The 17,212-nt window shown below is 35.6% G+C and overlaps 1 protein-coding gene across 2 annotated transcripts; it reads left to right on the top strand.

The window, feature by feature from the left end:
* The first annotated feature begins 3,943 nt into the window (after positions 1–3,943).
* Positions 3,944–9,874, top strand: OR4Q3 (olfactory receptor family 4 subfamily Q member 3). 2 transcript variants are annotated; one of them, XM_077937606.1, is made up of 2 exons: positions 3,944–4,044; positions 7,783–9,874. In XM_077937606.1, coding segments are annotated over exons 1-2 (966 nt in total). In that variant the 5' UTR covers positions 3,944–4,042; the 3' UTR covers positions 8,747–9,874.
* Positions 9,875–17,212: the final 7,338 nt, after the last annotated feature.

Raw genomic sequence — 17,212 nt, 5'->3', positions numbered from 1 at the left:
GGAGGTGCATATATTTATTGAGTACATGAGATACTTAGATACAGGCATGCAATGCATAATAATCACATAATGGTAAATGGGGTATCCATCCCCCTCAAGCATTTTTATCCTTTGGGTTACAAACAATTCAATTACACTCTTTTAGTTACTTTGAAATGTACAATTAAATTATGATTGATGATAGTCACCCTCTTGTGCTATTAAATACTAGATTTTATTCGTTCTTTCTAACTACCTTTTGTGCCCATTAACTATCCCTACCTGCCTTCCCATCCCCCCAGCCACTATCTTTCTCAGTTTCTGGTAACCTTCCACTTTATATCTCCATGAGTTCAATTGTTTTAATTTTTAGCTTCCACAAGTAAATGACAACATACAAAGTAGGATTGATCCCAGGGATGCAAGAATGGTTCAGTAGGTGAAAATCAATCAATATGATACACAATCAACAGTGTGAAGGAGAATAACCATCTCATCATTTCAACTGATGCTGAAAAATTTGATAAAGTTCAACATCCATTCATCATAAAAATCCAAAAAACTGGGTATAGAAGGAACAAACTGCAACATAATAAAAGCCATATATGACAGACCCACAGACAGAATTATGCTGAATGGAGAGAAACTGAAAGCCTTTAATATCTGGAACACAACAAGAATGCCAACTTTTACCACTTTATTTACTATAGTATTAGAAGTCCTAGCTAAAGCAGTCAGACAAGAGAAAGAAATAAAAGGCATCCAAATTGGAAAGGAAGAAGTCAAATTATCCTTGTTTGCAGATGATGTGGTCTTATATTTGAAAAGACCTAAAAACTCAACAAAAACACTATTAGAACTGATAAATTTAGTAAAGTTGCAGGATACAAAATCAACACATAATAGTCAGTAGCATTTCTATATGTCAACAGTGAACTGAAAAACAAACCAAGAAAGTAATCCCATTTGCAATAGCTACAAATAAAATTAAATACCTAGGAATTAACCAAAAAAGTAAAAATCTCTACAATGAAACTATAAAACATTGATGAAAGAAACTAAAGAAGACACAAAGAAATGGAAAGATATTCCTTGTTCACGAATTGAAACAGTTATTGTCAAAATGTTATACTACCAAAAGCAATCTACAGATTGAATCTCTATCAAAATACCAATGCCACTCTTCACAGAAATAGAAAAAACAATCCTAAAATTGATATGGAAGCCCAAATGATCCAGAATACCCAGAGCTATCCTGAACAAATAAACCAAAACTGGATGAATCACATTACCTGACTTTAAACTACACTATAGAGCTATGGTAACCAAACACCATGGTACTGGCATAAAAAACAGACCCATAGGTCAATGGAACAGAATAGAGAACCCAGAAGCAAATCTGTACATCAACAGTGAACTCATTTTCTACAAAAGTGCAAGAACATACATTGGGGAAAGAACAGTCTTTTCAATAAATGGTGCTGGGAAAACTGGATATCCATATGCAGAAGAATGAAACAAGACCCCTATATCTTGGCATATACAAAAATCAAATTAAAATGGATTAAAGGCTTAAATCTAAGACCTTAAAAAATTAAACTACTAAAAGAAAACATTGGGGGAAACTCTCTTAGATATTGGTCTGGACAAAGATTTCTTGAGAAATAGTCCATGAACATGGGCCACCAAAGCAAAAATGGACAAGTGGGATCACATCCAGTTAAAAAGCTTCTGCACATCCAAGGAAAAACAATCAACAATGTGGAGAGTCAACCCACAGAATGGGAGAAAATATTTGCAAACTACCCATCTGACAAGGGATTAATAACCAGGAAACAACTTTATAGGAAAAAAACCTAATAATCTAATTTAAAACTAGGCAAAGGATCTGAATAGAGATTTCTCAAAAGACAATACAAATAGCAAACAGATATATAAAAAGGTGCTCAACACCATTGATCATCAGAGAAATGAACCTCAAAGCTACAATGAGATACCATCTCACCCCATTTAAAATGGCTTTTATCCAAAGACAGGCAATAACAAATGCTGATGAGGATGAGGAGAAAAGGGAACTGTCATACTCTGTCGGTAGGAATGTGAATTAGTACAACCACTATGGAAAACAGTTTGGAGATTCTCCCCAAAATATAGAGCTACTTTATGATCTTGCAACCTCATTGCTAGATGTAGACTGTTTGTTTTAGCTTTGTTCACAATAGCCAAGATGTGGAAGCAACCTAAATTTCCATCAATAGATGAATGAAGAAAGAAAATGTGGTACATATATATACAATAGAGTACTATTCAGCCATAAAAAGAATGAGATCATTTGCAACAACACAGATGGAAATGGGGATTATTGTGTTAAGTGAAATAAGCCAGGCACAGATAGACAAACTTCCCATATTCTCACTTATCTGTGGGAACTAAAAATTAAAACGATTGAATCATGCAGATAAAGAGTAGAATGATGATTACCAAAAACTGAGACGGATGGTGGAAGTGTGGGATGGGGAAAAATGGGAATAGTTAGGGATAAAAAATATAAAGAACAAATAGTATCTAGTATTTGATAGCACAACAGGGTGAATATAGTAAATAATGATTTAATTGTACATTTTAAAATAACGAAAACAATATAATTGGATTGTTTGTAACACGAAGGATAAATGCTTGAGTGGATAAATACCCCATTTACCACGATGTGATTATTATGTATTATTTGCCTGTACCCAAATATCTCATACTCCATAAATATATACACCTACTATGTACCAATAGAAATAAAAAATAACAAAACAAAAATCATTGTTTAGCAAGCCCAGCTAAGAGTCATCTGACTCTCTAGCAAATGTGATTTTGTTTAACTTATTATATATGAATTATGGAATCTCAGACATTGTATAATTACATATAGTTAGATGTTATGGAAAACTGCTAAATTGTATCTTTTTAGTGTGGTAGAAAAGATAATCCCAAAGATTAAGGTCTTATTTCCCCTTTTTAGAGCTGTATGAAATAAAATGAATATTTTTGTCATGTTGATATTTTTTAACTTTTAAGTTCAGAGGTACACGTGCAGGTTTGTTATATAGGTAAATCTGTGTCATGAGACATTAACTGGATTACGTCTAATTTAACAATTTTATTTTAGTGTTCATTTTTTGCTCTGATTATGTAAAATCACACTTTTCATATTCTTTTTTGAACAGGTTTTGTTATCCTGCTATCCTTCATTAATTAGTTAAATACAGGTTTTGATGTGTTCATTATGTATTTGTTTGAGAATTATGTTTTATGATATTTAAAAAATTAGATTTGACAGTCAGTCTATAAAAAATTAAATTACTAATGACAACAGCTGTGTTTTCTGGATACACTCCATGAATAAATGCCAGTAGGTAAGCTGCTCGAGGTTTCAAGAGATCAGGTGTTGTATCAAGACTCTATATTACCTTAAAGGATAAATACTAAGCTATCCCTGGAATTATCCCAGAGATAAATACCTTAGCATGGTATTTATCCTTCAGCTTCTGCTACTTCAAGGAGCATGGTTGAGAGAAAAACCAGTGAGAATCTTCTTCAGATACAGACTGAGGCATGGAAAATGGATGGCATATACAAATAAATCAATGACAAATTACAAATTAATCAATCCAAAGTAAGTAAAATAAGTGGGTTCCGTTATGAAGCAGTTCTAATTGCTTCAGAGCCTGCAGGTCCCAAGGTCAGCTTCCTAGCAAGAACTAAATTTAATACAACTCAAACAGCAGCAGCTTAGGGAATCCCAGGGCTCATTAAGCTAAGCAGTGTTGTAAGAACCATAAAAACCTCAGATACAGCTAGAGTCCTAGGGATCGGAGATATTTCCAGTTCATACAGCCAGCCCTCAACTAGGGCTTGGCTTATAAGGAAGCAGTTAAGACATGCACTGGGCAGCTGCGATGGTCATCTGAAGATTGCCCATTTTGCTGGCCTGAAGCTGAAGACAGGGTTGGTAGGATGAATGGCAGGAAAACATCTTCCTTCCTTGAAACCACATAGCTTCTGACAAGCAAAGATGTAGGTTTCTCAGATATATTTATTCAAAGCTCCCCTCCCCTTCCTGCTCCTCTGTCTGACTCTGATGCTATTTTTATGTTTACTGTTGTCCTCACTCTTTTTCTCTATATACTCTGGCATTGATCATTTTTACATTTAAGAGATCATTTGAGTTTTGTTGTTTTAAATTTACTCTTAGAAACATTCACGGAACAGTGAAATTCCTATAGCATCAAGAATTCTAGGGCTAATGGCATCTTAGAAGGTAGTTGCAAGATTTGGATAAGATAGGACCAAATTCACATAACTGAAGGCAAGGGTTTCATGGCAATATTGTCTTAAGACTACCTAATTCTGCTATAGTCCCTTCTAGATTCCGTTTTCCATTTCTTTAATTATTAAAGTTTCTTTTTACTAAAATCTTCTTTACTTTCCACAGGTGCAATATAGAATGCAATGTTTCAAACAAGGGCAAAGAAGTTTAGAAAGATTGTTTCTTTCTCAATAGAGAATACCACTGTAGGTACCATCTTCAACTAATGGTGTCCACTTCTTGGTTTTCAGGAGAAATTTAAAAATGCATCAAATGCCTCCAGAAGGAATTCATATGGAATTGAAACTCCAGCTAGCAAATCATTTTCTATTGTTGAGCTAGTCAAATTTCCTCCTCTAATAATGCATTTAGTTCCACACAGACCAAAATAAATACAAGACAAACATAATAGCAAAATATAGTATGCTATTATGCTTAAAGCACACACATGCACAAGTACCAGGAGAAAAATTTTACTCCTATTCTTCATATTTTCCTCATAAACATCTCTGGTTCCCTGTTTAGAAAGACGAGTGACCAGCTGCTCAGCTGCACACAAGTAGCCTTTGATTATTTAAGGAGCTTTAGTTTGTCCTCTTCTCTCAAAGCAGGGTCCTTCCATAAAGACTTTCATTTTGCATTAAGCATTCTCAATTATTTTGGCTCATTTTGTGTACTTAAAATTTTTATTGACTTTTTCACATTCTTAGGTTATTTTTAGGCTCTGAAACATGAAATGCTTGATAGGGCCTGATCTTACTGCTAATGGGGTAATGGAGCTGGTATTTTTGAATGTGGCTTTCCATGCTCTGCAGGGCTTTGGCAAGGGAAATTATGTTGTGATTGGGGGTAGTTTTGGGGTGTAGACATTCCTTCATGTTGATAGGTGTCGTGTTCTTTTCATTCTTCACAGAACAGTCACAGGCTTAGTTTCTTACTGTGATCAGACTTCAGAAACACAGAAGCTGGGAGGTGACTACCAAATGTGGAAATGTTATTCAACCTAAAAGGAAGCTTTCTGTGTTGTTTAGTGTTATGTTTCATATGGGCTGAAGATTGCAAATTTATTGTCAGTAAAAAAAATCCAAGAATAACCAGAATCCAGCCCTTACCTTGATTAAAACTCGAATAACTAACATACAGAGTTGCCTATTTTTATCTTAAGTAATTGTAAAGATTTTGATGTTTTTAATCAAAATCTTATCAGAATAATCACCTAGGGACTGTCCAGAATATTTACAGTACTGAAATTTCCTAATATTAAATCTTACTTTAAACAAGTAGGCCGTAAACTCAGGTTTATAAATTTACTGTAGTAATTTGGGTTAAAACATGTTTTACATATTCTTCTCTTATTTAATCTATCCTTCTGATTTATTTAGTTTTAATATTGTCTGTTTTAATATAATTGTTTCTTTCTCAACATGTTTGGTGGAAATAACAAGTGTACCATACGCCCTGGGTATACTATGCCTTTACATTAGGAAATAATGACATTGTTTCTCAGCCGTATTCTGAGACTAAATTATAACAGTACTTTAGACTATGTGTTCCCATTGTTTTCTGGCTTCTAGAAACCTTTTTTAATTAAAAAAATAACTTTGGTTTCTCTTTCTCAGACTTTTCCAGTTTTCCCAAGATTATTTTTTAAAATTAGACCCATAATTTTAATGAGACTTGACCCCTGTTAATTATGCATTTTAGATAACTGAAAAGAACATCAAAATGATGTTTTCTTATGGAAATTTGCAATCCTTAGTGCATGCAAAAAAGATTGGAGAATTTTCAATATAGCAGAGCTCAAGTAGGGCTGTACGTATAATAGCAAATCGTTCCCTAACTTGTATTTCTTGCTTTGTTTTATTTTCCAATTGATTATAGAAAGTGAGGTGATTCCTTCTATTAGTTATGAGATTATAGATTTAGATGCACCTGTGCACCTGGTTATATAGGCAGTTGGAGGATGGTCACAAACATAGTGTGACAGAGGCATCCAAAGGTGGCTTGAGCCCTGAATCTCTCTCTTACTGGCTTATCTTGGAACAATATCCTAGAGAAAGTTTTCTTGTCATTAGGGGCTTTTATTTTTAGAATTTAAGTACTTTTCTGCATTGTCTTTGTAAATACCTGATATCTAGTATGAAGGATTTTATTGGGTAACATTCTCTGAATGACTCGATAGAACCAAGTGCAACATGGATTACGAAGCTTGGGACACAAAATAAAATCTTGTCTTACTTCATATTTTGCTTATAGCTGGTTCTAGATAAAAAATATTCTAGACAGAGAAGCATCTACTACTTCAATGGAAGAAATGTATCAACGTTCTCTGATTTTCTGTTTGTAATCCAAGGTACTCTCACCAAACGTTGGGGATGAGTATGAGTGTAGAGCAGGGGAAAATGGATCTAACAATATCTTAGCAAATCCTTTATTTTCTTATGGATCTATGGTTGTTGAAAAGTCCAGAAGCAATACAACTCTGATTTCTCTTGTTACTCTGTTTTATAAAAGGGTCATGGTGGGCTTTTGTGCATGCCCCCATGATGTGGGTCATGGCCCCTGGTCTCTTCTCTTGGTGATTAGTGTCTTTTAATCATTGTCCTACTCATTCTGAGTCTGATGCTTTCCTATATCTTAAAGACTGAGACTATTTCTTCTTACCTCATTTTTACAAACTTCCCAATTTCTGTGACCTGGGATAGTAAAGACAAAAAAATATGAGCTCTTTTTCAATCCTTCCTAAATGGTTTGTTTCCTAATACGTTTATTCGTAGTAACTACTAACCTTTGAACAACATAGCAATTTGTTGTTTACAAAACATTCTTCCTTTGATTTGATAAACTATTGAGCTTCTGCTATGCAGTAAGTATTGTGCTGTGGTTACAAAGATGAGTAAGAGATATTTCCTCATCTTGAGAGATCTAGTTATTTTTTTATGGTGCTCAAAGGCATTACATTTGGTTCTCAAAACAATCTTGGGAGATATTACTAACTCTGCATTAAACTGAATGACCAAATAATAAAACTCAGAGAGGTTTATTTCCTTGCCTGAGAGTACTCCATTGGTAATGGTGGAGCTGGGCATTGGATCTAGATATTCCATTCCAGAACTTTTGTCCTTAGAGGACATTATTCTGTCTATTAAAAGAAATGGAAAGATTAACATGCACTTATCACCTCATGTCCAGGTCATTGTGTTTCTTTCTAGTTTACTGTTAATGCAATTTAAAAGTATTACAGAAATAAAGAGTTGGAAGAAACGAACAAAATTCCTTGTTCTATCAATGTAAGAGTGTACTGCCTATACTACCTCATAGATCTTGCGTAAATAATTTTTATATAATTTATATACTATCTATCTATCTATCTATCTATCTATCTATCTATCTATCTATATCTACCTTAAATCTCCCTTGTTCTGATTTAATTCTTCTTTCTCTAGGTCACTTGATATTCTTGGCTTGATGAAAAAAGAACAAGATTCCAACGTGACAGAATTTGTTCTTCTGGGCCTATCATCTTCTTGGGAGCTGCAGCTATTTCTCTTCTTACTATTTTTGTTTTTTTACATTGCTATTGTCCTGGGAAACCTCTTGATAGTGGTAACAGTGCAAGTCCATGCTCACCTGCTCCAATCTCCTATGTATTATTTTTTAGGTCATCTCTCTTTCATTGACCTATGCCTGAGCTGTGTTACTGTGCCAAAGATGTTAGGGGATTTCCTACAGCAGAGCAAGAGCATCTCTTTTTCAGGATGTCTGACCCAGATCTACTTCCTCCACTTTCTAGGAGCCAGTGAGATGTTTCTGCTGACAGTCATGGCCTATGACAGGTATGTTGCCATCTGTAATCCTTTGCGCTACCTTACAATCATGAATCCCCAGCTATGCCTTTGGTTGGTTCTTGCCTGCTGGTGTGGGGGTTTTATCCACTCTATCATGCAGATCATACTAGTCATCCAGCTGCCTTTCTGTGGCCCCAATGAACTGGACAACTTCTACTGTGATGTCCCACAGGTCATCAAGCTGGCCTGCATGGATACCTATGTGGTAGAGGTGCTCATGATAGCCAATAGTGGTCTGCTGTCTCTTGTCTGCTTCTTGGTCTTACTATTCTCTTATGCTATCATCCTGATCACCCTGAGAACACACTTCCGCCAGGGCCAGAACAAGGTCCTCTCTACCTGTGCCTCTCACCTGACAGTGGTCAGCCTGATCTTCATGCCATGTATATTCATCTATTTGAGGCCTTTCTGCAGCTTCTCTGTGGATAAGATATTCTCCGTGTTTTACACAGTGATTACACCTATGTTGAACCCCCTCATCTACACACTCAGAAATGCTGATATGAAGACAGCTATGAAGAAGCTGAGAATAAAACCATGTGGCATTCCATTGCTTTGTTAAAGAATGAGCAGAAGAGGTGATTTGAAAAACATACTCTTTCTTGGAAGACTCTTAACTCATCTTGTACATGTGTAAAAACCATTTTGATGACTTTGGTATAAAAGAGAAGACAGTATACAGATTATAATGGATCACTCTTGATTACGATTTAAAAGCACAGGTGGCACTCTAGAACGCCACCTATGCCTTTTGACCATAATCAAGGGAGCTCGGGAACTCAGGAGAATTTACTGGCCACAAATGATAACAAGCATTAATTGAGTCCTAGGATTAGAGGACACCTTGAAAGATCAACTTTTCTATCTTTATGTCTCTAAATACTCTTCATTTATTCAATTTGTTCCACTTTTAAAATCTATTCAAATGAAAGAAGATATATCTCTTTTTGTGTTCCGTTCCTCCAGCGTTTAATGATTCCTAGTGTTAGGAAGTTCCTTCTGAGGTCTCATCAGATCCTCTTCTGAAGTAGTGTGAATTTCTTTGTTCTGTTATTAACAAAGCTTGAGAACAGTAACAACCACCCTATGTAGTAGTATTTACCTTGGAACTATGTTCCATAGTGTCCCAAATTTTAGAAATGCAGTCAGGCATCACTCTAATGAACATAGGCTCTTAACAAAGTTTATGTGTGAGAGAAAGGAAGTCCAGGAGTGCTGGGGTGATGGAAGCTGTCAGTATTCTGTTGTAGAGACTTCTCAAGAAGAGGTACCCAATTTCACATTGAGTTTCTCTTTGAGTGGAATTACAGTGGGGATGAATAGGTAAGCTGGCTCTTCAACTGACCATAATGTTTAAGAATTTTAACCTCTAAAGGAAAGGAGGAAGAAATGAACTGTGGTTGAAAGCACTTATTCTTGAGATGCTCACAGTTATTACCTCTGAGTCTCAAACATGCTTTGAGGAATAAATAATGTTACCTAACTTCATTTTTGAGAATGAACTCAGAGTTAAGTGACTTGCCAACGACCACCTAGAAAAAACGTAATCAATCAATAAAGCTGCTTGTAATCCCAGCACTTTGGGAGGCCGAGGTGGGCAGATCGTCTAAAGTCGGGAGTTCGAGACCAGCTTGACCAACATGGAGAAACTCCATCTCTACTAAAAATACAAAATTAACTGGGTGTGGTGGCACGTGCCTGTAATCCCAGCTACTCAGGAAGGCTGAGGCAGGAGAATCACTTGAACCCGGGAGGCAGAAGTTGTAGTGAGCTGAGATCACACCACTGCACTCCAGCCTGGGCAACAAGAGCAAAACTCTGTCTCAAAGAAAAAGAAAAAGAAAGGTTATAATTACATAATGAAGTTAATATTTTATTTCTCCTCAGAAAGAGTATTTATCCCAATTATACAGATTTCTCTTTTTCTTTCTTTCTTTATTTCTGTCTGTCTTTCTTTCTTTCTTTTTTCTTTCTCTTCTTTTCTTTCTTTCTTTCTCTCATGTCTTTTTTTTTTTTTTCTTTTTTTAAGACAGAATCTCACTCTTGTCTCCCAGGTTGGAGTGCAGTGGCACGATCTTGGCTCACTACAACCTCCGCCTCCCAGGTTCAACTGATCCTCCTACTTCAGCCTCCCAAGTAGCTGAGATTACAGGCACCGGCCACCATGCCTGGCTGATTTTTGTGTTTTTAGTAGAGACGGGGTTTCTCCATGTTGGTCAGGCTGGTCTTGAACTCCTGACCTCAGGTGATCTGCCTGCCTCGGCCTCCCAAAATGCTGGGATTACAGGCGTGAGCCACCACACCCGGCCAGATTACTTAATTTCTATAATACCTGTGTAGGAGCTTCAGAGCTGGAAGATCCCTAAAAAGGTTAACTTAAACATTTATGTTTAAGATTATCTATCTCTGATGTAGGATCCTTGCAATATTTTATGGCTGTGAAAATGTCTTTATTCTATTTACTGTATAAGATAATAACAAACTTTTAACAATGTTTTTACATTTTGTCACTTTATCTCCTAATTAATTGACATAGAGAGGCTTTTATGATTACTTAGCTGAAAAATACACCTCTGAAAAAAATGTCTGAAACTCCATCTAATCCTAGGATATACTGGAAAATTGCGATACCCCTAGCCTTGTAAGAGCTTTCTTGATATAGGGACAAAAAATGTATTTTTATTTTTGTGTTGGGAGTTAATGACTTTATATTTAAGAAGCCATATGTATGTATGTGTATATGTATATATTGCTACAGAAGGACTCCTCACAGACTAGGAACTAGGCTGCCATTTGGGAGATTTCTAAATAGCATGGGTGAGGGTGAGAATGAAACACCTGGAACATCATGTTCTCCTCTTTCGCTTCACTCAACATTTTCAGAGTTTTTTGCATACAATGAATATCCCGAAAAGCAGTATGATATCCCAAAGATAGTATTTTGAACATCCTGAAGAGCTGGAAACTGCCCGAGAGTAGCGTGTGAGTTAACAGAAAGGTTTGAGTGGTGCTAGGGATTACCAGGCATGTTTCAAGGACATAGAGTTCCAGGCGTTCTCTTAGTATAAGCCGGCTGCAACATCCCCTTTTTCTGATGTTCTTCTTTCATAGCAAAATGTATAGTCTTGGCAAATCATTTTAAATGTCCTGTTGATAGCTGGAATTGGTAGCATTATTTTAAGAAAAGCAAGAGCTTTTTGTATTCCCTTCTGCATTTTCAAGTCTCTCTTTGTTTAACCAATTATATATATTAAAATTCTTTTTATTAATAATGATAAAATTTCTCTTTCTTGAGACTGCACATGACTGTTATTATCTAGGTACCTAGTCCTCCAGAATTTCCTGTTCAGATACCATGAGCCCACTTTCACAGCTTGCCTGAGCCTCTTCTCTGGGTCTTTCCTCCTAAGAGTGGACCATATCATGTGTGCATCCCTAGACTGCAGAGGTATTGAGGGGCCCTGTATGCAAAACGTGTGGACAAAGCCTCCACATGTGGGCAGCAGGGTCCACATTCATACATGAGAGACCCCTTATGGTGGGGTTTGGAACTAGAGAAGAGGTGGACTGAAGGTCTCACAGTCAAAGGCCTGCTCTGTTCATGCTGACATTCTGGTGCAGAAATTTAAGAAGCCTGGGGATTTTGGATTGGAAACTGGCCTTCTAGTAGTTATGAGGCTATGAGAAGATATTTTATTTACATTTTGTTAGCTTGCTGTGTAGCTTTTAGTCATATGTTACATGGGCTTCATTTGTACTCTTGCCTTGGGTCTCATAGACATTTGGGACGGATTTTCTTGTTCTGTACGGCTCTTATGGCCCTCTCAGGTACTGAAATAACTCATAGGAGACAAAGACAAGCCTGATTCATGAAATCATGGGAGAATTATTTACTTCATGTTTCCAAGACACATCATGGGAACTAAAGATAAGCACATTTATAGCCTAACTCTAAAGTAGACACTGTAACTGGGCCAATATAAACCAGGAAACCCTACCCACCCATTGCCAAATTTCTGCCTCTAAAAGCCCTAGAAACTAGAAGGTATTATTAGAGAGACACCAGCATGCCATCATAATATTTACACCAGATTTAGAGAAAACATCTCCTGCAAGATGTTCCTCTAATAAAAAACTGCTAGTGATTTTTGGATCTTTTAGTATTTCTTCATTTATTGTTATTATCCACTTATTAATTCAACAATTATTTGCTGTGTGCTATTATGTGCCTGGAAATGTAGATATCTTCCCATTTGGGCCTTCCACTAAGCATCAATAGATCACCCAAATATCTAATTGAGACTCTACGTCTCTCAATGTCTACTAGTGGGAGGCGAATAGCATTTTAAGGCAATGTGTGAGCCCAGACGATTGAGGAGAGTAGAATGGAGAGGTCCAAACTGTGGACTCTGTAGTCAAATGGTCTTATCATGGCTCAGCTCCACCATATACTAGAGGGCAAATGACAACCTCTCAATACCTCTTTGTCTGTACAACGAGGACAATAAAAGAACCCAACTCACAGGGTTTTTGGAAAAACTAAACAAAATAATACTTACAAAGCTCTAGTAAGAATGTCTACATATGGTCAGAACTCATTATATATTGATTGATTATGTTATTATTATTACTAGTTGTTCTCGTAAATTGAAAGGGGAACAAGACTGAAAGAATATTGTACAATTGTTTAATCTTAGAGAATCAAAGAACAGAAAGATGAACCTGACTCCAGACCATTATCAGGTGACAGCAAAATTCCTAATAACTGCCTTATTCATATTGAAACTGGCCTTGGCATAATAACTTTTATGTTAGGTGATGTATATGCCCTCAAAATTATGTAAAATATTTATATTTTAGGTCTTTTTTTTCCTATTTATGGCTAGCTGGTTATCTAAGCACTCTTCATTGAATAGGGGGCTATCCTATTCAATGAAGATTGCCTGTTTTTGTCTACTTTGTTGAGGATTATAGGGCTGTAAGTGTGTGGCTTTGTCCCACACACCTATTCTCTATTCTGTTTCATTGGCCTATGTGTCTTTTTATTGTGCCAGTACCATGCTGTTTTGGTTACTGTAGACTTATAGTTTGAAGTCAGGTAATGTAATACCTCTGGCTTTGTTGTTTCTGCTTAGGATTGCTTTCGCTATTTGAGCTCTTTTTTTGGTTCCATATGAATTTTAGAAGAGGTTTTTCTAATTCTGTGAAGAATGACATTGATAGTTTGATAGGAATAGCATTGAATTTGTATATTGCTTTGGGCAATATGGCCATTGTAATGACATTAAGTCTTTCAATTCATGAGCACAAAATGTTTTTCCGTTAATTTGTGTTGTCTCTGATTTCTCTGATCAGTGTTTTGTAGTTATGCTTGTTGAGATCTTTCATCTTGCTGAAATGTTTTCCTAGGTATTTCATTTTCTTTGTGGCTATTGTATATGCAATTACGCTCTTGATTGGACTCTCAGCCTGGGCATTATTCGCATATAGAAATGTTTACTGATTTTTGTACATTGATTTTGTATCCTGAAACCTTGCTAAAATTGTTTGTCAGTTCTAGTGGCCTTTTGGTAAAGTCTTTTGAGTTTTTAAACTATAGAATCATTATCAGTGAAAATACATAGTTTGACTTCTTCCTTTCCTATTTATATGACTTTTCTTTTTTCTTTTTTTCCCGATTGCTGTAAATAGGACTTCCAGTACTATATTGAATAGGAGTTGTGAGAGTGGACATCCTTGTCTTGTTCTAGGTCCCAAGAGGAATGGTCTCAGCTTTTGCCCATTCAATATCATGTTAGCTATGGGTTTGTCATAGATGGCTATTATTTTGAGATATGGTCTTTTGATACCAAGTCTGTTCAGGATTTTTATCATGAAGGGATGTTGAGTGTTATCAAAAGCTTTTCCTGCATCCATTAAGGTGATCATATCGTTTTTATTTTTTATTCAGTTTATGTAGTGAATCAAATTGATTTGTATATGTCAAGTCAACCTTGCATCCCAGGAACAAAGCCTACTTGATCATAGTGACTTAACTTATTGATGTGCTGCTGAATTCGGTTTGCTAGTATTTGTTGAGGATTTTTGCATCCACGTCCATCAGGATATTGGCCTGATGTTTTCTTTCTTTGTTTTGTCTCTGCCAGATTTTGGCAATAGGCTGATGTTAGCTTTATAGAATGAGTTAGGGAGGAACCCTTCCTTTTTGATTTTTTTTTGGGAATAGTTTCAGTAGGATTGGTACCATTTCTTCTTTATATGTCTGGTAGAATTCAACTGCGAATCCCTCTGGTCCTGGGCTTTTTTTGGTTAGTAGAGTTTCTTTTTTTAATTACTGATTCAATTTCAGAGCTTGATATTTGTCTATTAAGGATTACAATCTCTTCCTAATTCAATCTTAGGAGATTGTGAGGTTTCAGGAATTTATCAGTTTCTTCCAGATTTTCTAATTTATGTGCATGGAGTTGTTCACAGTATTCTCTGAGGATCTTTTTTATTTCTGTGGGATCAGTTGTAATGTCATTTTTGTCCTTTTTGACTATAATCATTTGGATCTTCTTTTTTATTATTTTTAATCTAACTAGCAGTCTATCAGTCTTATTTTTTCAAAAGACTAACTCTTGGTTTCATTGACCTTTTGTATAGATTTTTGCACCTCAATTTCATTAAGCTGTTCTCTAATTTTAGTTATTTCTTTTCTTCTGCTAGCTAGGGAGTTGGTTTGTCCTTTATTTTCTAATTCCTTGAGGTGAAAAGTGCAAGAGGATGAAGCTAGACCCTTGCTTTTCACCATATAAGAAAACTAACAGTATGGATTAAAGATTTAAATGTAAGACCACAAACTATAAAAATCCTAGACCAAAACCTAGGAGATATTCTTCTTGACATTGACCTTGGGAAAAAAATTAGCTAAGTCCCCCAAAGAAATTGCAACAAAACCAAAAATTGACAAGTGGGACTTAGGTGAACTAAAGTGCTTCTATACAGAAAGAGAAACTATCAAGAAGGGAAACAGACAACTTACAGAATGGGAGAAAATATTTGCAAACTATGCATCTGACAAAGGTCTAATATCCCAAATGTAAATAGAACTTAAACAATACAATGGACAAAAAACAAATAGCCCTATTAATAATGGGAAAAAGACATGAATAGATCATTCTCAATAAAAAGACGTACAAGCAGCCAACACACATATGAAAAAATGCTTATCATCACTAATTATCAGAGAAATTCATATCAAAAACACAATGAGATACCATCTCATGCCAATCAGAATGGCCATTATTAAAAAGTCAAAAACAACAGATGCTTGTGAGCCTATAGAAAACAAAGGAGTGCTTATACAGTGTTGTTGGGAATGTAAATTAGTTCGCCCCGTGGACAGAATTTTGGAGACTTCTCAAATCACTTAGAACAAAGCTACTATTTGATCCAGCAATCCTATTTCTCTCTCTCTCTCTATTACATATATACATATATATATATATATATAAATAGATTATGACAAATAGATTATGCCAAAAAGACCAAAAAGACACATACACTTGTATGTTCTTCTCAGCACTATTCAGTAAAGACAGAATCAACCTAGGTGCCCATAAATGGTAGACTAGATAAAGAAAATATGGTTTATACATTATTAGATACTATGCAACCACAAAAAAGAATGGAATCATGTCTTTTGCAGCAACATGAATGGAGCTACAGGCAATAATCCTAAGCAAATTAATTCGGGAACAGAAAGTCAAATACTACATGTTCTCACTTACCAGTGGGAGCTAAACATTAAGCACACATGGACATATACATGGGAACAATAGACACTGCGGACTACAAGAGGTGTGAGGAAGGGTGGGGGATGGGTTGGGAAACTACCTGTTGAATACTATACTTACTACCTTGGTGCAACAAATCCACATAACAAACCTGCACATGTACCCTCTGTATCTAAAATAAAAGTTGAAATTAAAAAAGGAATGAAAGGGAATGAATAAAGCAGATGTTTATAGGCCCTCCCAAATTTCTGGCTTACAACATGCTTTCGAAGATTTTATAAAATCATTTTTAAATTTAATAATTTTTAAAATTTGGAATAGTTACAGATTTACATAAATGTTGGATATCACAGAATATAATTACACCTCATGCTATTTTTCTTATTGTTATATTACTATGGTACATTTGTCAAACAAATAAACCAATATTGATGCATTATTATTAATTACATTGTACCTTTTATTCAGATTTCTTTTGTTCTTCCTTAAGGAAATGGCTTACTCATGTTGTCCACTTTTTATTTATCATGGCAGTTATTTAATTTATTGTCCTTATGTTCTTTATGTTCCCAAAAAGCTTTTTGAAATTATTCTGTAAATAAATACTTGAAAATACTTGATGAGCTTCCATTACTTAGAGGAAATGGTGAAATCTATAACATAAATACAGTGCAGTTCTAGTTTTTATCTCTTTAAGTGAACATTTGACTCCCCCTCCACTCTGCCCACATCTGTGCATGGTTTCTTATTTATTTACTTGACATGTAAAACGTGTATATATTTGTCATGTACAACATGATGTTTTGAAATATGTCTACATAGTAAAATGGCTCAGTTGAGTCAATTAACATATACATCCTAGCCCTACCAGTCTCTCCCTCTTATTTCATCAAACCTATACTTTCTTGTTTCCGTGTTCTATCCTACCTCAGATTCTGGCACACATATTATGAGATTCTATCGGGGTATAGGTTCTGCATGGTGATTAGAAAATCTAGGATAATAATATTTCTCATACTACACCACCACTCTACACCTTAGGCCTTGTTCTAGTAGAAAAACTTGTTCCAAGATCAATTATCAATCCTAATTCCAATTTTTGCTCAGTCCTGTTCCACTGTTTGAACCTCTGAACTATGTGCAGTTTCCTCATATTTCTATGCCTCTGAACATGCTGCTGCTTCTGCTGGAAATATTGACCAACTCTTCATCTTCAATACCCTAATTAAAAGCCTTATTTTCAGCCAGCT

This window comes from Macaca mulatta, chromosome 7 (genome assembly GCF_049350105.2).
Source record: "Macaca mulatta isolate MMU2019108-1 chromosome 7, T2T-MMU8v2.0, whole genome shotgun sequence".
NCBI lineage: Eukaryota > Metazoa > Chordata > Mammalia > Primates > Cercopithecidae > Macaca > Macaca mulatta.
Note: the sequence above shows the minus strand (reverse complement) of the source record. Positions and strands in the feature narration are given on the sequence as shown.